Source organism: Zeugodacus cucurbitae, chromosome 4 (assembly GCF_028554725.1).
Source record: "Zeugodacus cucurbitae isolate PBARC_wt_2022May chromosome 4, idZeuCucr1.2, whole genome shotgun sequence".
NCBI lineage: Eukaryota > Metazoa > Arthropoda > Insecta > Diptera > Tephritidae > Zeugodacus > Zeugodacus cucurbitae.
Window position 1 is genome coordinate 52,216,348 of NC_071669.1, and position 22,658 is coordinate 52,239,005.

The 22,658-nt window shown below is 29.4% G+C and overlaps 1 protein-coding gene across 10 annotated transcripts in view; it reads right to left on the reverse strand.

Annotated features, from left to right (window-relative positions):
- The window catches only part of LOC105210377 (protein alan shepard), a 547,478-nt gene that overhangs the window by 45,871 nt on the left and 478,949 nt on the right, over positions 1-22,658 (reverse strand). Inside the window, exon 1 of one of the 10 annotated variants that reach the window (XM_054228419.1) lies at positions 6,185-6,268. The exons of the other annotated variants lie outside the window; for them this stretch is intronic. Within the exon in view, the coding sequence (XP_054084394.1) occupies positions 6,185-6,253 (69 nt within the window). The 5' untranslated portion in view covers positions 6,254-6,268. Of the gene's footprint in view, positions 1-6,184; positions 6,269-22,658 lie in introns of those variants that run through there. 10 annotated transcript variants of the gene reach the window in all.

Here is a 22,658-nt window from a genome sequence, read left to right on the forward strand (position 1 = left end):
ACTTTGGAAATTACAATTTTTACAATATTTTTTCTAATTTTCGTGACTTCATGTCAAAACATTGTATAATAATGTCATATTATTACTTTTGTAAAATAGAATGATTTAATAGCAAAAAAATTACCGAAAATTCTCATATTTTCGTGTCTCTGACTACCAAGGTTTAGGTTGGGACCGCTTGAATTTGATTGATCAAAAGTCTATAATAAAATTACTTAACCCTTGCATGCCAAATGTTGCCTATAGGCAACATTGTACTTACCGGCTTCTAACTCTCGTTATTTAAATATTTTTGACCAGCGGTTTTTTCAATTATGTAGACTTATGTGTTGTGCAAGCTTACAGTTACATTTTTTGTAATGAGCTGTGCACGTATTCATTCAGTAGGCCTTCTCCGCAGAGTGGAATTGTCAAAATCGGTTTCGCGAAAAAGTTATACTGAAGTGTTTATACAAAAGGTGCTCAAAAACATAAAAAAAAATTGTTTTATTTTAAAACAAAATGAACTATATAAATAAGTAAAGATAAGAGAGTTATTAAAAAAAAAAATTTCACGAGAAAAGTGTTTAGTTTTTTTATAATAATCTAATTTGTGCCTATAAGCAACATCCTGTAACTAATGAACCAGGATACATAGGACTTTGAAATTTTTATCACTTCATATTTGAGTTAAGACTAATATATATCTGTCCTAAAAAAAATGTTAGCTCCGCCCATTTTAATTCTGACATGAAAGGGTTAACGAGTTACAACAAAGAAAATTTGTTCACAAACTCTTCTCTACGATTGTACAAGCTGTGTGTGATTTTTCAAAACTTAACGAGTGGCGAATCGAACACACAACTGGCATAAAACAGCCGACTGGTATAATTCGCTTACGTTCTACACAGTATGTGATTGTAGTATGTATTATTTATTGCTTATAACAATTAAATACTTTAAATACACTTCATACATATCTACATACATACTAAGTGCTTTAGTATTTGTTTGTGTTCAATCTGCACATACATATTTGTATTAATACAATGAATTTGAATTCATCTTTGTTAGTGCATTTGAATGCATGTAAGTATGAGGATTTATTTTACTGAGTCACCGGCGTGTCAATCATTTTAATTGCAATTACATACATATGTACATTGAGTGATTGTATGTGCATATCTATATACATATGAATACATGAATTCATAATTTATTGTATGCATTTAACATTGCAAGATAAATTCGTAATGCAACAAAGATATTTTCATTCATGCAATGGTTAATAAATAAATATTTAGCAATGAATAGAGAATTGAAAGTGCCAATAGACAAACACATACACACACACCAACAAACAAATAACAATTTCGACAAAAATTCGAGTGCATGAATATGCATTGGGGTTCAAGTGAACTGCAAATATTCGGGCAAATAAATATTCATACATGCATAAATATCCATATGTGTATGTGTGATATACATAGATATTTATATATGCATTATTTAGTCTATAAGAATGTAAGTAAATCACTTTTCTGCCAGACTGATTTGTATGCAAATGTGACATTTCGGCAAATCAACAAGTTTTCGCTTGCCTTCATTCACGCACTGATTGCGAAAAATAATTTACTTTCGAACATAATGCCCACAAGTACTCGGAATTAATTTGCAATTCTTAGTTTATTAAGAAATAATTAAAATTTATTTATAAAATTTAGACATTTTGTGTGCCGTAAAAGTGAATTTTTAAATCAAAATTTGCATTTGCAACAACTACAATGACGTTATTGTTGTTATTTACATTTTGGTTGAGAAAAAAGGTTGATTTATTTTGATTTAATTTATTAATATTTACTTGTAAGGTTGCAATAATGCTGCGAGACATTGTAAACATTTGTATGCGCTATAAATTTACAATTTTTGATCGTGTTTCTAAGTTAAATAAAGTTATTCCAAGCGTGAAATATTTGAAATTGTGTATTTTTGAAATTTAGGTGTGTTCACACTGCTGCGTAAAGAACTTCGTATATTTTAAAATAGCTCAATAAATCAAGTACATGTATACTTGCGCTTCTAATTTATTTGGCGAGTTTTTTATAATACTACTTTTAGTTTCAAGGACGATTTTTTAAGTTTTAAGAAGGCTAGGGGTAGTCAGGATTTTCAAAAATTTATTTTTTTTTTTCATTTTTGTTAAGTGTAATATCTTAAAAAATTTGAAGCTGTTCCGATAATTACTTTTCGAGCTATTCGACAATAGCAAAAAGCGCTCGGGCACTCCAAAACGCTCGGGTGAAACTTTAAATGGGTTTTTCTCAAAATTATGTTTTTTGAACTGGTGACAACTGTAACTCGAAAACCACTCAGTAGTAGTAATTTCTACAGCTTTTAGAATACATAACACTGGTCGACAAAAAGTAACTTTTTGTCTGATACAAAGATCAGACAATGATATTCTTATAGGATTTTTATCGCTGAACACGAATATGACCTCCAAAAGTGCCCATCACGTCGAGATTTTGAGCAAAATGGACTCAAAGTCTCAAAAAACTCAAACTGTCTTTGGCCTTTTTTGATTACGTGTAGAGAATTATGCTGACGTGCTAGAAGTCTCTAATTAGGCTTAAATGCAAGCTTAAGCTGTCAACTATAAGAATCAAATCGAAAAAGTTCTGAATCAGTCAAGCATAATTCTCTACACGTTATCAAAAAAGGCCAAAGACAGGGTTTTTTGAGACTTTGAGTCCATTTTGCTCACAATCTCGACGTGATGGGCACTTTTGGAGGTCATATTCGTGTTCAGCGATGAAAATCCTATAAGAATATCATTGTCTGATTTTTGTATAATTTTTTGTGTCGACCAGTGTAATTATCCTGGGCCGGATCGAGGCTTTTTCTTTTTTTTCAAAAATTTCGATTTTTTAAGACCAAATCCCGAAAATCTAGAAAAAAATTCCTGAGGCCGCCATTTTGTTAATCTTCGAAAAAAAAAAACAAAAACGGTTTGATAAGGCTCAGGAATATATATTTATAAAACTAATTTTTCTTATCCGATTGATTTGAGATGAATGTACAAGGACTTATGATTGTCACCGCAAGGACATTTTTTTTGGTACTGGGTCAACACAAACAGCAAAAACTTTGGGATTTTTTTCAAATTTTCATGACTTCAAGTCAAAACATTGTGTCATATTATTGTTTTTGTAAAATAACATGATTTAATGCAAAAAAAATTACTGAAAGTTCTCATTTTTTCGTGTCTCTGACTATCCCTAACCCCTTAATTGAGTGATAAATTGAACTGAAGATCGTTATTAATGTGTATTGCATTATATTTATAGTAAATAAAAGGTCACAGCGAATGTAATCCTTAGAGTGAAAACTTTGCTATTTGGTCGGTTTGGTAATTTATACTTAATTGTTTGCACATTAAATTAAATAGCTTTTCTATTACAACGACCCAAAGCGGAACTGATAATACAAAACCGCAATGTTTTCAAAATTTGTATATTGGCTAAATAAAAAATTTAGCTACTTCCAGTCTGTTTTCAACGTGGCAATGTCATTTAGCAAATTTGAATCCGAGTAGCTTAATTAAAGGGAAATGTTATTTATATCGTTTTAAAAAGTAGTAAATAAAGTAGAAAAATAGAAGAAAGGAAAACCAAAATTTCCTACTTTATTTTCGATAAATTTAGTTAGACTTAACTATCATATAAACTCTTGCATTTTTCGTAAACTCACCGCAATTATGTTATAAATATTTCTATCGAACTTTGGTAACTTACCTAAAAGAGAAGAGAAATAAATATTATTAGTGACATTATAAGTAAAATATTTAAATATAAAATAACCTTAAAATTTCTATTAAAAAATATTGAAAAAAGTTAGAAAATTATAGAAAATGTTGAGCGCGGAGAGAAGTGATTTTTAAAACTCTCATTAGTTGAGGGAATAAAATATTTCAAAATGTCAGAAAAATTATTATTATTAGATGGAATTTTGTACTGGTTGAGTTCATTTTCATTAAAATATCTTAATTATTATTCAAGATTAACACAATCAAACCGTTTTTAACTAGGCGTAATCGGAATATAGAAGTTAGGAGAAGTTAAGGAATGTTGTTTATCAAATTTTGATATCAAAGATATGTTCATAAATTTCTATCGAGATATTTCGCATATATCGTTATTAGATAAGATTTAGAAAAAATATATAATAGTCGGTATATACCAGTTTGGGATGAAATATACCAATATCGGGCATTCTTGAAACAAAATTTACTTAATTTGAATTGGAATTTAGTTAAATGCATTATGTTTATTGACCATTGCAGAGTACCTTTGTTTTCATTTATCAATTTCAATTATTATCAGTATTATATTTATACCCAATTTATAGTGAATTAGGGGAATAACCGTAATAATTATACGATATTGAGTGATAACAATTTTGAGCACAGTAATGAAGTGTTCCTACGCCAATTAAGAAGAAGAAAAAGAAAGAAGTTTTTCATTTCTAAAAATCAATAGATTCTTTTATCTTCTATTATTACTCAGCCGAGGCCAGATAATAATTTAAGAATGTTAACTAATTTCATATTTGCAATTATATATAGTATGTATGTAAGTATAGATGCTTAAATGCACTTGTAATCAAGATTTTCTAATCGATATTGCAATAGTTATGGCATTTAATGCGAGTAGAGGTAAGCCAAATGGCTGTCAGACCAATTAAGTAGTAATTGGAAAAAAACTGCACGCAAGTAAAAATAATTATAGTTCAATAATGTAGACAATGATTACAAATGTATATGTATAAAAATAGAGATATATGTATGTATGTGATGGAATCCGTTTACATTTTCTGCAGTCGAATTCCTTAATACTTTATTAAAGGGCATGTATTATATATACATATGTATGTATGCATTTATATATTTTTCAAAGTATTTAGAGCACATATGTATATATGTACCTATAAATTTTTGCGAGACAATGTATTTTCCCAAATTTGTTTCAAGTTCAACATAAACTCAAGCAAATCCCTAAGTGGCCTTTAGAAATTCCGTCTGAGTACTGCACGTTTGTTTTCCATCATTTCGTGAGATATTGGAAATTTCTGTTCACATGATCGTCGCCGTGACATTCATGTGTCGGTAAATCTAATATACCGGTATGTATGAGGGAATTTCCCACGTGTTAGCAGAGCAGCGAAAGTGACAGCATTACTACCTATACACATGAGTATGGACGTGTGTGTGTGTGCTCGCACAAATAGCAGTTACGGTGTTCTATAAAGAAATAAACGCGCATTCAATGCACCGCCTTCCTGTTGCCGACACAAAGTGATTGCCATTCATATAACTGTGTGTCTGTATTATGTGTGTGTTTGTGTATTGCGGTCGGTGGCAGCAATCCCACGTAACACATTAGAGTGTCGGCTTTGCAAATGAATATGCTGCATATTCTGACGTACAAAGAGTCGTTGCGATAAGTAGGTATGTTTGTACGTGCGTAAGTTTGCATGTGCTGATATCCAGTCGCAGTGACTAATCGCACGTTTAAACTAACAACAAAGCGCCGACGCTGCATTTATGGTTGTTGTTGGAAGATTTTCAATGTGCACGATGGCGGGCGGACAGAATAAAAATACAATACATATATGTAAATGAGTGGATGCTTGTGGAGATGCCACTGTGGAAAAATAATAAATTTTCATGTATAAAGAAAAAAATCGCATGATATAAAATAATAATTTTTTTCTCTCATGAGACTTTTATAACAATTAGTTATACTAAAAAACTAATTCCAAACATTAATGATATTATATCCAAAACAATAAGAAATAATAATTTATTTTCAAACTTTTTATTTGACAAAGCGATGTTGCCGCTTGCATTTACATTATGCACAGCCACATACACCCAATAACAAGCGCCTGATAAATACAATGATGATTCAGCCCACTGTGCGACAACAAGTTTGTGAAACAAAAACCCCAACAGATATTGAATATATGTGCATATATAGCGCAGAGATACGACAAAGGCGAGTGTTGATGACGCGCTCACTTTCATTGAGCTTGTCCGGTTGGCATTAAATTGTCACAATATCAAAGAAGTCATGCATATGCACATACATACATACAACAAAAAATTAATTAAGCAGCGACAGTAAAACAGTAAGAGTAAAATTACCAACACAACAGCAACAACAATAGAAACAGCAACAACAACAAAGAAGGAAGATGCGAAAAATGAGTTCATCCGACTTTAACCCTGAAATGCTGAACACTCAACTCAGTTTAACTGCTGTTATGGGAAAAATTACGACTTTTATTTGATTTTCACTTCGGGCCAGCTGTCAGTCTTTAAAATTGAAATTGTATGTCATCTAACTGAGATTTTGTGGTGTAAATTAATTAATAAGCAAAAATGTATTATTAAGAAAATCCGTTTAATCATTTTATACAATTACTGTATAGTGGATTGTTACATACATACATACACACATACATACATACAAATATGTATGGTAATATGGATTTAAAATTGTAGCGAAAATGGATACTCTGTGTATGAAAGCAAATACAAAGCCAATTAAAGCATCGGGAAATCACCGATTTTTTTTAATAATTACACTGTGATAGTCAAAAAAAAGACAAGACCAAATTCGACGGTTTCCCCCTATTTCGGGTCCTACGAATCGAACTGCATCATTACTTTTTTGAGTTACAATCATGGTTTCATACAAAATTTTTTTTTGAAGTTTTTCATCAAAGTGGCCCATTGTAAGAGAAAGGCACTTTTTTCTTCGGTCTCTAACTTTTTTAATGTTGACTTTTTTGGTAAACTTTCTTTGGCAAAGCTTCTCAGAATAAGTCCGTCTTTAAGTTCTTAGATGACTGTAAACCCCAAAATCAATGTTTTTTGTGTCCTTATAGCCAATATGTAAAAAAAACTGAAATTTAATCGATTTTTTTAATGTTTTTGCCCTCAGGTTTCGTCAATATTTTAATTTACCCTTTAATACTTATACATTAAGTGACACCCCATCACATTATAAACAATTGCTTAGGAATGCACCGGTCTGAAGATTGGAAAAAATATGTATATGACATGGTAGACGCTTTTGAAGAAATAGGTGTGAATATGTCCTTAAAAATTTATTTCTTTCACCATCACAAGGACCATTTTGAGCAGCAAGTTCCGACTGAATCCGATGAGCATGGATAAAGATTTCATCAAGTCGCCGCCCCCTTGAGCATTGGTACAGCGGAAAAAAGCTTGACTCGTTGCTTGCAGATTTGTGTTGGACATTGATAGATGTCTTATTAAATTTAATTTAAATATTGTGTACAAATTTATGATACTTATTGATAACAGTTATAAGATACAAAAAGAATAAAATAGCATACAAACATAGTTAGTGTAGCTTTTTTAAAAAATACAAATTTTGTTAAGTTTTTTTTTCTAATGGTTAGTTTTCTCAGAACGTTGTCTTTGCTTAAGTTTCTTACTATTACAAGATGTCACTTAATGTATAAGTATCAAAGGGTAAATTAAAATATTGACGAAACCTGAGGGCAAAAACATTAAAAAAATGGATTAAATTTCAGTTTTTTCGACATATTGGCTATAAGGACACAAAAAACATTGATTTTGGGGTTTACAGCCATCTAAGAACTTAAAGACGGACTTATTCTGAGAAGCTTTGCCAAAGAAAGTTTACCAAAAAAGTCAACATTAAAAAAGTTAGAGACCGAAGAAAAAAGTGCCTTTCTCTTACAATGGGCCACTTTGATGAAAAACTTCAAAAAAAAATTTTGTATGAAACCATGATTGTAACTCAAAAAAGTAATGATGCAGTTCGATTCGTAGGACCCGAAATAGGGGGAAACCGTCGAATTTGGTCTTGTCTTTTTTTTTTGGAAAAAAACTATCACAGTGTTATATACAATTTTGCTTTTAATAGAAAAGGGTGGCTAAAGCTCATTATATTTGAAATATTTTTGAAAAAAAGAGATCAAAAGTAATTAATGAAACGCTATATTTTCATTTAAATAATGTTGATACCCAAAATTCGCTTTACGAGTTCGTTCTTTGTGCAGCAGCCTTTTTTAAGTGATTTGCAATACTTCTTGCATGTCATATGGGCACCAAAGTCTATGAACGCAAAGGCTGTTTCGGAGGAACTCGTTAAAAAATCTGTCAAATGATTTTGAATGGCTATAAAATGAAGTTAATAGAGCAAGCTGATACTTCGAAGAAATCAAAAAATGTAGTTGTAGTAATGCGAAGACTCTATAATCTAAACGGGAATCACGTGAGTTCCAATCAACCGATTCATCATGTTTCAAATCAATGAAAACGAAAGCGAATTCGCATGAAATGGTCTTTGGACTGTTTTTGGATTCACTATATTCTTCGAATCTGGCCTTAAACTTGTTTCGGTTCTTGGACCTTAAAATAATGCTCGCCTTAAACTAGTGGCAATGAATAGGTAAATGAGACTGAAATTATTGAGTAGTTGAGACTTACTTGGTACTTCTATACGGGAACTTTCGGATTATGGATATTCATGGGTCGTAGAAGTGAAGAAACGGTATAAGTAGAGTGAAAACCTGGGACCTTTCACACTTGTTATTCAAACTTAACACTTAACCTAACTATTACAGGTTTTTTAAGAACTGAAGCAATTGTAAAGCTTTTAATGCTAAAATCACTTATTCTTCTCAAACTTAATGGTTTGGTTTTTAAGTAAAAATTAAAAATTTTTACGAAATATTGTAATATTCAGCAGAATACGGACCCATTTCTGATATCTATGATAAATTTTCAATATTTTTCGAACATTAAGCGTAAAAATAATCTTAATTATTTAGAAAACAAATTTTTGAGCTTCTTCTTGAAAGTAAAAAAAAAAAATAGATCAGAACTTTTAAGAATATATTACGAATAAATAGGACTTTATAATATATAGTTCTAGTTGGAGTTTCTTGAAAATAATGTTCGATAATAAAAGTCAGTATTCGAATATATAGCTAAAAATTACAAGTAATGCGAATTTGGTAAAATTTAAATCGAGTCGCAGAATTAGAAATCATGCTAAATATTGAAGAGCACAAATTATCATTTCATCAGTTTGACGAGACTATTAATTAATTAATTTTATTTTAGTAAATAATAATTCAAAAATATTTCTACACTGAACCGTTAGTCAAACGCCATGCAGCGTATCATAGATAAAACCTATAGCGAATCAGTATAATATATTCAATGAGCATATTCATTATATTACTATTAATATGCGTTTCTGCATAGACTATGCACATTAATTTAATCACACACACACACGCATGAATACTTAATCATATACTGTATGCATTTATTAACAACAAAAACAAAAAATCGTGATGTCCGCAATCTTTTTGTCTTCGGCCGACAGCGACTGGTTGACTGCATACGCTTTGCAAGCATACAAAATTAAAGCACATTATATTATGCTATATATATGTATGTATGTGTGTTTGCAGCCATATATAGCATAGTTAATTGTATATTTATGCCAACGCATGTGTTACTAATGCCGCCGCCACCGCCTCTGCTTTGTTATTTGGTGTCGGTGGCATTTCGTGCAACGGAAGTAACACTTATGAGCCTATTATGTGGCACTCATTGACGTTCGTTCGCATAAAATCCGACGCATTGCCACATTGCCACACAACAACGGTCGTTGCTATTGGGGCGTCAAATAAAATTATTCGCATCAATCGCGCGCAAATAGAGGCGTATGCGAGTGTGTATATATATATATATATATATATATGTGTGAATGCAGAATTCTATGAAAGATACTTAAAGCACTTTATTTATAATTGTGAAACAATAGCATGTAAAATGTAAATATACTAGATAATGCAATGGCGAAATGACCAGTAGATTGCACATTCGCTTACTTTATATATTTATAAAAAGCAGAAATTTATTTATATGCAATGCACTCGATACATATTCATATATATCTATATGAGTATATATGAGATATATGGAGGTTGTTGCACGCAGTAATGCCATATGCGGGCGTTAAGTATAATTTTATTATAAATAATGGCATTGATGGCATTCAATTCTTTTTTTTTTGAGAATATTTATTTTCAGTTATATTTTCATATTTCTGTAGAATTAATTATGCGGCACGGAAATGCGTGAATATGGTTCAAAATACAGAAATGCGTTGCGGGTTCTTTTGTGGTAAATTCTAATGGTAGATAACTGGTAAACATACACACGTCAGAAATTATATATTTATATGTATGGATGTGTATGTATTTCAATATGTGTATTTTAAATTAACTGCCCGAATATATTTTATTTGGCATATTTTTAATTCATGAAAAATTTTGGGTTAAATATCACAAATGTTAAATGAGTTCTATCTAATTTAAGTAAATTAATATGAAATTATATAATTAGATTGCATATTAAATTATTTAATTAAATGAGTGAAATTAATATATTTTCAGAAGAAAATTATTCATTTCAAATTTATGACGGATTTTTAAAGGATTTTTATACCTTTGTACTACAATATACATACATATATGTATATTTGTTTAAAACAGAAAAAATCACTAAAATGTTGGTTTAAACAAATTAATTAGATCAATTTCCATAGAACAATTGGTTGTTGTTGTCGACGCAGCGGAAATTTAGGCATTTTTTGTGCACAAATTAAATAGATTTGTATCCAAGTCCAGCACAATTAAAGCCTAAAGACAATTTAGAATGTTACTAAATGCAATTAAGACAAATTTCTTGGTTATGAGGTGCGGAGAAGAGTAAAAGTGCCGAGGTCTGTTATTTAACAGGTTCAAGACTACTCACAACTTGCATAAAAGTGTCCAAGTGAAAAAACTGAATATGCGGATAATCTGAAATGCTGAAAGGTATGGTCTGATCAAAATAAAATAAAATAAAATAAAATAAAATAAAAGAAAATAAAATAAATTAAAATAAAATAAAATAAAATAAAATAAAATAAAATAAAATAAAATAAAATAAAATAAAATAAAATAAAATAAAATAAAATAAAATAAAATAAAATAAAATAAAATAAAATAAAATAAAAAAAAATAAATTAAAATAAAATAAAATAAAATAAAATAAAATAAATTAAAATAAAAGAAAATAAAATAAATTAAAATAAAATAAAATAAAATAAAATAAAATAAAATAAAATAAAATAAAATAAATTAAAATAAAATAAAATAAAATAAAATAAAATAAAATAAAATAAAATAAATTAAAATAAAATAAAATAAAATAAAATAAAATAAAATAAAATAAAATAAAATAAAATAAAATAAAATAAAATAAAATAAAATAAAATAAAATAAAATAAAATAAAATAAAATAAAATAAAATAAAATAAAATAAAATAAAATAAAATAAAATAAAATAAAATAAAATAAAATAAAATAAAATAAAATAAAATAAAATAAAATAAAATAAAATAAAAAAAAATATAATAAAATAAAAAATAAAATAAAGTTAAATTAAATTAAATTAAATAAAATCAAATAAAAAAAAATAAAAAAATGAAATGAAATGAAATGAAATAAAATAAAATGGAAACAAAAAAATAAATTGAACTTGGGTTCAATAAATATGTTTTCGAATTTATTGTTAAACTGCTGTTTAACATTTAAATAATATATTGAGCTTCGGTTATATATTAATTATATATTTTCTTGTTAAACTTCAGTATAATGTTTAAAGGAAAATGCGACTTTTCTTTAAAATAAAATAAAATAAATTTACTACTCATATATTTTTAATTCAGTATCTTAGTACTTGTAAAAAGAAATGCATTTCACTGAATAGGTCACTCCTTCCAACACAATTTAGCACACAAACATAATTACATACATGTCAAAAAGATAAATAGTCTGGCGACGCATTGTAGACTTGAACCTACATGTCATCGACATACAGACATAATCGTATGCATGAACTACTCATGTAAAATACTTTTATTGTTTCTCAGTCAGCCGGGTGTGGGCCTTATAATGCGAATGTTTAAATTCAATTTGCACAACTACATGCAGTCCGCTTTGAATATGCAACAAAAAGAGTGCAAAACATGATGGCAACGTTGGGCGGGCGGACAGTGAACTGGCGGACGCGCAATGCAACCAGACAGCCAGACAAAATCCACTTTACGGCCAACTTGCTGGCATTAAATGCAACAAATAAGCGCACATGTACACATATGAGTGTGTGTGTGTGTGCGAGTACGCACAGGTATCGCTAGACAAAGAAGGAAGTGGCGGCGGCAGGAAGTAAACATGTGCATATATACATATATATGTATGTACCGTAAAGCTTTATAAGGTACGCATTTGGCTATAAAACGTACTAAACGAATCGAAAGACCAACAAATTGAACCAGCTATTGGTTAGTAGTGCGCTTAAATGGTCAAAACGCAGATATATACATACACCCGTTTATTTGTATGCCTGTAAGTGCGTATTATATATGTATTATATGCTTTTGTGTAGACACGTATCTGACGATAAAGTCGATAGCCCGTTGGGCAACAACAGACAGACAGACAGACAGACAGACATATGAGCAACGGCAAAAAGTGTGGCAAACATAGCAATAAATAGCCGACAAATGGCGAATGGAATTGGAATGCGGTATGGTATGATTTCGAACGGAATGCTAGCTGCCATTGATGGCGTTGCCACGTTGCCACCACTTGGGCGCATACAAATATGAATGTACATATACGAATATATATATGCATATAGTTGGACGCTCAGCTTATATGCATGCATGGTGTACCGGTAAATGAGCAAAACAATTTTAAAACAACAACAAAAATAGCAAAAACATAGCAACAAATAAAATAATAAAAAGTGGAATGCACTCATTGTAAAAAAAATCAAATTGGAAAAAAATGTGGCAAAGTAGAAAATGACAACAACAATCAATTTGTATGAATTGTTGCGACGACCGTTGACTGCTGGAATCCATAGCGGTATTTGCAATAATGTGGCAGAAAATTAGTAGAAATTTTGCACACCAGTAAGCGCATATACCCACATACATGCACATACATACATATTTCGATATATGTACGTGTGTGTTATGTTTGTATGTATGTATGGGTGTTATAAGTGCGGTTAATTGTTGTAGCAAACTGGTGAAAATAAAAATAAATCAAAAAGTGTTAGAAATACTGTTTAAACGACTTATGTTAGTGACAAGCAAGCAAATGGTTCGTTTATTATATTGTTTTTGTTTTTCGAGAAATGGTGACTAAGTTCACTGTAAAAATAGCACAAAAAATAAGCGATAAAAAAAAGAATGTTGGTTACGATTACAATGTGCTTACACGCTTAAGAAATATGGTTTTAGAGCAAAAATTTTACACAAAATTAAATCTGATTAACAAACAGCTGGTACATAAAGAATTTAATTATTTATGTTTCTATTGTATTTGTTCAAGAATTTTCTGGAATTTTGCTTGCACGATTGAATATTTATCAATTATAGTTAAAAAAATTTTAGATTTATTTAAAATTATATGGCAGCATATTTGCAAGTATTGTTTTCAAATATTAAATTTTGGAAAAATATATTTCAGCAATAATTTTTATTATAAATATTGCGTTGAAAAAAAATATTTTTTTTAAGTATATTTTTTTTATTTAAAAAAATAATAAAAATAAATAAAATAAAAAAAATATATATAACATAGAAATCACTTAGAAAACAAATGTGTTGAATTGAATATAGATAAAAACAGTAAACACTCTGCACTCTCAAGTGCAGTCAGGCATTGGCTCAAGGTGCTCTATTAAATATTAATCATTCCAAATATTACTTTTATATATATTAACACCTTTAAGACACAGGTCTCGAGATAAACATTCTTAAGAAACAAAAATTCTAATAATGTATAGTCTACTTTTAGGCGCTTGGACGCGATGAATTTTATTTGAATTGTTACATAAAGCTTTAAGGAGATTCAGCGCGTTTATGTTAGGCTTCTAGGTAGATAGAGAGAGAGAGAGAGGGAGGATAAACCGGAAGTAAGACATCAATAATAATAACGGTGTACTCTATGTACATACTTATCGAGAGATTCAAATGTGAGGAACACACAGAAATAGGGTACTTCAGAGCAACTTCTGTATAGTAGGGAATTCCTAACGTGAACTGTATCAGACCTGAAATTGTTTGTGTATTTTGGGCTCATACAAATAATGAATGCTCGAGGAATACCCCTTTATTGGAACAGATCATATTACTTTTCGGTGAGTGGAAACTTAAGATTATGGGTGAGGTTACAGCGCATATCTTCGACACCTCACCTTCAGAGTTTCGAACATGACATGGAATGGACACAGGGTTATACTGAGGTTGAAACGATTAAATACAAATAGGTCTTCTGATGCTCAATATTCGAATTTAATTTAAATTATGCTGATAGATTAGAAGAAATTGCAGTTACTTTTGGGAGATTGCAGACAGGTATAATAATATATAACATAGTTCAGAGATTATGTTTCTTATATACATAAGGGTGAGAGTATTTTTGATCTCAAACTACGGATGAGCTTATAATTTAAATGCATCACTTAGTTTTTTAATTGCCCAAGAAACCATGGGTCTAAAATCAAAATAGAGCTTCCGGTTTTTAACGAGAAACTTTTCATTTTTTTTTTTTTTTTTTATACGTTACCTATCCACCCATAAAAATTAAAATTGGAATGATTTGATTTTTTTTTAATAAATGAAAAGGAAAACAGTAACAACTACAAGAGTCGAAAATATAAAGCAGTGGCCGTACAGAAAAATGCCGTTATATGGGAGGTGGCCGTAGTTTTTGCCCAATTTTAATCATTTTCATAATCTCACCTAACTAGGTACAATCTAAAATGTGTACCAAATTTACACGAAATCGATAAAGTAGTTCCAGAGATTTACATATGCACTCAAACGGGCGATGACATGCCAAAATTTTCATATAGTCGGATTTCTGGCTGCAATACAACACCGAATACCAAACTCAAGATGTTTCCCTTCAACAGTTATTAAAATTTCTGATCTTTAGTGTTTTCAAAAATTACCGTTATATGGCAGGTGGGCGTGGTTTTTGTCCGCTTTTGATAATTTTCCAAATATCGCTTACATAGGCATAATGTAATACGCATACAGAATTTGAAAATAATCGGTGAGGTGGTTCCAGAGATATACATACATTTGAACTCATAAGTGGGCAGTGCCACGCCCCCTATACAAAATTTTTGTACTGTCGAATTATCTGCTTAAATACAACATCACATACCAAATTTGAGCAAATTAGCTTCGATATCTTCAAAACAAGCAAACAATCGACAGTGGAATAGGAATTGGATTTTTTTTTTTTACAAAATACAATATACGAAAGTTTCTCGTTAAAAACCGGAAGCTCGATTTTCATTTTAGACCAATGGTTTCTTGCGCAAATTTTCTTAGAATTCATCGTAGTTTACGATTTTGATAACCGCTTTGTCAAGAAAAAAATTGACCCACTCTAATGTGTATATTAACAGCACTTGTTGTTGTTATTCACAAATATGGTTTTAAAAACAAAATTTGCTGTTATGTTGCTTAGTTAGTTAGCTAAAAATATATCGGCAATCTATTTTTGTACCACTGAACACAATCACATACATAATGACGTCATTAGCAAGGATATAAAGGCGCGAAAATGTGAAATAAAGTAATAATAAAATAGGGTATACGAGCAGCAGGTGTGAGCTAAATGTGAATTCTTTAGAAACGTATACATAGGATCAAATATACATGTATATATAATAAATATAAATATTTCTTCCTATTACTCCTGGAGCACATGGCCACAATACATAATTATACACACTCTTATATGTTTTACATAACTTTAAACACACAAAAAACTTATTAGATAAATAGATAAGCAATAACATGGAAAAAGCGTAAAATGATATTAAAAAAAAATTCATAATGAGAAAGACTACGAAAATGTGCAAATTGAGATAAGACAAATTGCTAAGAGAAAGCCTAAAACAGAGTATAAAAGTTTTAGGTCGAAAAACAAATTAAGCAAAAATGTTAACAAGAAAAATTAAAAAAGAATAATAAGTTGAGGCCAAATTAAACACAAATACATATATACTTATAGAGAAATGTTCATGTAGATGCATATCTACATGCCAAAGGCGATAACACACCTCAACCAAAAGTTTGTTTGTTCATACTTATGAATATGTAATTAAGTATGTATGTATGTATGCATATACCTGTGTACTTTTGTTTGAATAATAAACATGAAAAATAGCCAAATTGATGTGTTAATTGTTGGGCAAGAGCGAAAGAAATAAATTGTTTTCCAAACAAACTTTGATAATACCAACAACAATACAATGAAATAGACTCATAAAAAGTTAGAGAGTTTAATATATCAGTGTGTAATTGTGAGGTGCTTTTTTTTCAAATAAAATTTAGTTTTAAGAAAAAATTTAGGAAATGTGTTCATAAAATAAATCGGAAAGGTTTTTGAAACTAATAAAATTCAAAAAAATCTCTAATTTTTGGAATAAAAAAATTGTTTGGTTTATTATGATATGGTTGATTAGTTGATAGTGAGATACTTGACGGCAAGTTATCTTATAATGTCTGTAGTGTAAGTGACCATCTTAAGAAATCCAAAAACTTTCGCTTCCATTGGATGAAAAGGAGTTTTTCGTGAAGACTTTGTTCTCAGATTATTATCAACTTAGAACCTGCTGAAATTGTTTGGATAAAATAATTGGGATAAAAGTTATCCTTAAACTCTAATCATAGCATTTCATCGAAGTTTCATAAAACCCTTCAGATATAGTCGTTTGTCTACCCACTGTTCTAACTCCAGCTATTTTTCTGGTACCCCAAATGCTGGACGCTGGCATGGCCCGACGTGTTCTAGGACGGATTGGTACTTGACACTGCATTTTTACTGACCTCAAAAATCTGAGATTAACCATAATAATTCCGATAACTTATTTGAAGATGTGAATATCACCCTTTGTGTTTTTCGGCCACGCGCATAGAAATATCAATCCAGTTGAACAACTGTGAAATCGAAATGTAATGGCTAAGAAGTCACAGTCTAAACCGACGAAATTATGGAGGGTCATATAAATTTTGGGAACGTTCATTTGTAGGAAAATAACAAACAAAGGCAACAAAATTGGTTAAGGATTTTTGAAAAATATTTCATGTAGTCTATAGAAACATATAAAAGCATCAAGACGACATAACATCTACATTAGCTCAAGAAGAGCTGAGAAAAGACAACACAACTAGTATCGAATTTATTTTTCACTGAGTTACAGATCCTGGCGGTAGTGGATATCGAGGTTTCAATTGAGCATTTCTAATTGACGCGTCATAAATAAATTAAATGTCAATCAAAGAAAGGAAGCACTGGAAATCGCCTTATTATTGGAACGATCACACACAACTAATAGAGGAAAATGACGCAGAAAATGACAAAGGAAGCAAAAAATGGCTAATTCAATGTTATTTGCGCTACAAAAAAACAACAGTGTAATTTACAAACAAAGAATGAAGAAAAACAAAAAATTATATATATAAAATAAAAAAAGCACTGACAAAGCCAGCGGCGACGTCACAACGCCAACGTCATGTGCCATTATTTTTGGAGGGTTGAAAACACGCGTATATTAAATTATCAGAGCAGAGAAAATCGCTAAAAATATATACGTACGGTAAATTAAGGTAGCAAGCGAGGGGGGAGCTAAGGGAGCAGAAATTAGCGGGACTATTGGTAGACGAATGGGAGCACAAGCAAAAACGAAAATTTTGTATTTATTTCAATATGTATGTGCGTGTTTGTAATTGTAAATGTAGAGCGTGCTGACACAAGGGTGCAATGACTGACTGGCTGGTTGGCTGGAGTTAAGAGTTCGCACGCGTGAAACAAATGGAATCAATGTAACAAAGGAAAACAACTGAAGAACAAGAACAAGCGCGTAAAAATAAGAAAGCAAAATTGTTAACACCAAAGTAGAAAGGAGTAAAAGGCAGGCGGCAATTACAACAACTGCGTAAAATGCCAAGGCGACAATAGTGGCATAGCGAAAAACTCAGCCGTGAAGCGGGGAGAGTTTCTATGGGTGTATGTTGATATGTATGTATGTGTGTGTGTTGTTGTGTTTGTGCCTAGTGAAAGGGGTGGCAAAGCTGTACTGGTGAAATCTTCAGCTGACCATGCAGGCGCACAACCAGCATGCTGCTGCTACTCAGTAGCAAAATATGCCAACACACACACATAGAGATGCATGCAAGGCGGCCATTCATAGAATGGCACACGCTTGAAACAAAGCGTCAAACACCTTCAACCATTATGGCGATGTGCGAAGCGACTCTGTTTACGGAAGCGTAGAATAATCCTGTATATCGTATGCATGTATGTGTGTGTGTGCGGTAAGGTGTGCTTGGTAAGGGTAGTTGTATGTATGTATGTAGTACTCGAGCCAAATGGGTGTCCGACATTCGCTTGGGCACATTTGTTTGTTGTTATATACACTTTATATGTAAATGTATGAGTGTATGTATGTTTGTATGTGCTACTATTGCATGCAGGTGTACAGGGGTGGCCAGCTAGCACCGCCAACGCTAGTAGTGGGCGCACATGGCAATCCAAAAGCACAGCAAACAGCAGCGGCAAAGTAGTTGGGAAAAAACAACGGTAAGCACAAAGAAGTAGCAAAATATGTAAGTAAGTCGGTGTGTTTGTATGAGAAACCTGCTGAAATACAAAAATTGCGCAGGAAAAGCGTATGCGCTGTTGTTGTTGTTGTTACAGCTTGCTAGTACGTTTACCGACACTGGTAATTTGCTATTTTTTGTTTTTGTTTGTTGTTTTGACGTTGGTATTTATTTGTTGCTGCTCTTTTCGTATATAGGTTTGTGCAAACACACACAAATACACTTTTAAAGAAACCGCGCTGCTCTTTGTTGTTGTTGTTTGCCACGATTGTCTGCCGTTTTTTAAAAGACCACTGAGAAAATGTTGAAAATGAAATGCCATAGACAAAACAAAAGCTAGAAAGCATATACATAAATACATAGAGAGATGTGTGAAAGCAGCTAAACAAAAGCTTGCGCATGTACATATATAAATAAATTAACGGATTTGGCAGATAAATCAAGTGCGTGTAGACAATGGAAACGAAGAATTTGACAAAGATTAATAATTAAAGTACAAAGAATTAGAGAATATGAATGTGAGTGAAAGAGAACAAGAGAGGGGAGGAAAGAAAGTTGGTGGCTGGGTAGCAGCGAGGGGGAAGAAAATTTGTAAGCATAATTGTCTTGTAAAATATTACAGCTTAAAGGAAATATTAAGTAAGATGAAGTTGGGCAAATATATATATATCTAAGTATAGTATTTATGTATATTCGATGCTTATTAGAGTTTAATATGTTGGAAATTTAAAGATTAAAGGTGGAAGACCAAAACGTTTTTTTTAAATCGTATATTATTTCAACCAACAACAACAAATAAATTATAACATATAAAAGTGCTTTAGAATACCTATTATTTCAGGATTGGATACACAGATACTTTTTCGAATTTTAAAGTTATGTTTCAAATGTACATCACTTGAAAAGTAACGGTATTTTTAAACTAATGATGAGAATAAAATTAAAAAAAAAATATTTTTATTTTTGATGAAAAACGGTATTTTTAAACAAATGATGAGAATAAAATTAAAAAAAATATATATTTTTATTTTTGATGAATTTCTTAGTAAATATTGATATAAAAAATTATAAATAAATATTATATCCTATTGTAGAATTATTTTTAGACAGTTATAAGTTTCTGGAAATATATATATTATGGTAATATAAATTATAATATGGTAATATAAATTACTAAAATTAAAAAAAAAATAAATTAATTTTTTTAGATTTTTTCTTTTTTATTTCAGTACTTGAGTTTTAAGAATCTTGAGTGACTAATTATCTCAAAAAAATGAGAAATCCTATAAAACGAAGACATAAAACAGGGTAGGCGAGCTTTGGTTAGTATGAGTAAAAATTAAGGAAGAGAAAAAAAATTTTATTATTTTTATTTTTTTCTGATTTTATAGAGTTTAAGAGACCTTTAGGATTATTGGCATATTTTATAATCATAATGTTTATTATATAATAACGAAAAATAAGGATTTCATAAATGTTACGCTAGATTTAAATATTATTTTTATAGTAGCAGTGGTAATGCCGTTCTAGTTGCAAAAAAATATTTTTTAATTTAAATATTTTTTTCAAACTACTTTCACTACATTACAAATTGTCTAACATATTAGAACTTAGTTTCCATTGTTTCTAAAATATCAAAATTTTCACTATATGATTAATCACTTAAAACTCCAACTCAATTCAACCATATGGGAATAAATTTCAGAATTTCAGTATTCATTATGGTTAATTTTTTTTCCCCCTTCTTCTTTTCAACGAATTTGTACATTAAAAGCTTTTAATCTCTCAATATTCGGACTACATATTTTAAGCAACATGAATTTATGGATGACCTAAATAGTAGTGTGTTCTGGCAACACTTAACACCCACAGTTATCTGAGAATATCTAATTAATCAAATTGTGCTATTTATAAGCACTTTAAGATACTCGAATTTGAAGAGCACTAATTTAGCAAGCGTCATAGAATAAATTATGTTGATTTAGTCGATAAGATAAGATAACAAAACAAAATACGAGAGAAATGTAGAAAGATTGAAAGTAATTAGAGATAAAAAATTATTTCATCTCTTTTTATAGAGATTGCAACAATTTGCAAAAAATTGGTGTAAAGTTAAAATAAATTTATTTTATTAAAATTATTGTCCATTTATTGACTAAGTTTCGATGTGGAAAAGTATACACAATTATCAAGTGTTTAAATTCTAAGAACTTCTGTAGAACGGATATGGCACAGCAGGTGCGTTGAATAAACCATAAAGCACTTGATTAAAAGCTATTTATTATTATTTTTTAAACGCAATAAAGTTGTTTAATGCCAACTGAAGTTAAACATATGGCATGAATATAAATTTGTAAGTTAAACAGTGAAGTACTCCTCACTCAGCAGGTAATATGACGCATCGAGATGAGTTACTTTTCGAATTTTGCCTTCACTGTTTATTCGCTTTAATATCTGCAGAAGAGAGCAAAAGTCAACAGTAGAAACCGCCACCGAGATAAGAAATACTAGAAACATGTTAAGCCAAAGAGCAACGTCAATACGAAGCTGGCGAATCAACATTAGGAAGCAGACAGACACTGCAATGGCATTCCAGCGCCAACATCATTGACAACTACTTATGTCATCCAGTCAAGCTGGTATTGTTACTATTTTAGTTGCGAGTGACAACGAGAATTGCAAAGAATCTAAGCGCACACACATTCTACAAACTACATTCTACATGTGTGCACGTAGTCATAAATAATATGTGGAAATCTGAGTAAATGGCGTGAGGCGAGTTAAACACTGTGCACGGATTGGCTCGTAGTTGGAAGAGGATGAAGTATTTTTTATAAAATTTAAATGAGTAAAATATTATTAAAATGAAATATGCATTAAACTATAAATTATACTATGATAAATAAAATAAAATAAAATAAATTTAAATAAAATAAAACAAAATGAAATAAAATAAAATAAATTTAAATAAAATAAAATAAAATAAAATAAAATAAATTTAAATAAAATAAAATAAAATAAATTTAAATAAAATAAAATAAAATAAATAAAATAAAATAAAATAAAATAAAATAAAATAAAATAAAATAAAACAAAATGAAATAAAATAAAATAAAATAAATTTAAATTTAACAAAATAAAATAAAATAAAATAAAATAAAATAAATAAAATAAAATAAAATAAAATAAAATAAAATAAAATAAAATAAAATAAAATAAAATAAAATAAAATAAAATAAAATAAAATAAAATAAAATAAAATAAAATAAAATAAAATAAAATAAAATAAAATAAAATAAAATAAAATAAAATAAAATAAAATACAATAAAATAAAATAAAATAAAATAAAATAAAATAAAATAAAATAAAATAAAATAAAATAAAATAAATTTAAATAAAATAAAATAAAATAAAATAAAATAAAATAAAATAAAATAAAATAAAATAAAATAAAATAAAATAAAATAAATTAAAATAAAATAAAATAAAATAAAATAAAATAAAATAAAATAAAATAAAATAAATTTAAATAAAATAAAATGAAATAAAATAAAATAAAATAAAATAAAATAAAATAAAATAAAGTAAATAAAATAGAATAAAATAAAATAAAATAAAATAAAATAAAATAAAATAAAATAAAATAAAATAAATTTAAATAAAATAAAATGAAATAATAAAATAATTGTAAATGAATCCACAGCTCGAACTTTAATATATTAAAGCTTTTTAAAAAGTTTTATTTTTTAATGAAAAATTCTATAACTCGAAGTTTATTTGTGGATTATGGTGATTAAAATATAACTAAATTAATGGAAATTTTAGAACAATAGACCAAATGTTATGATTATCATAAA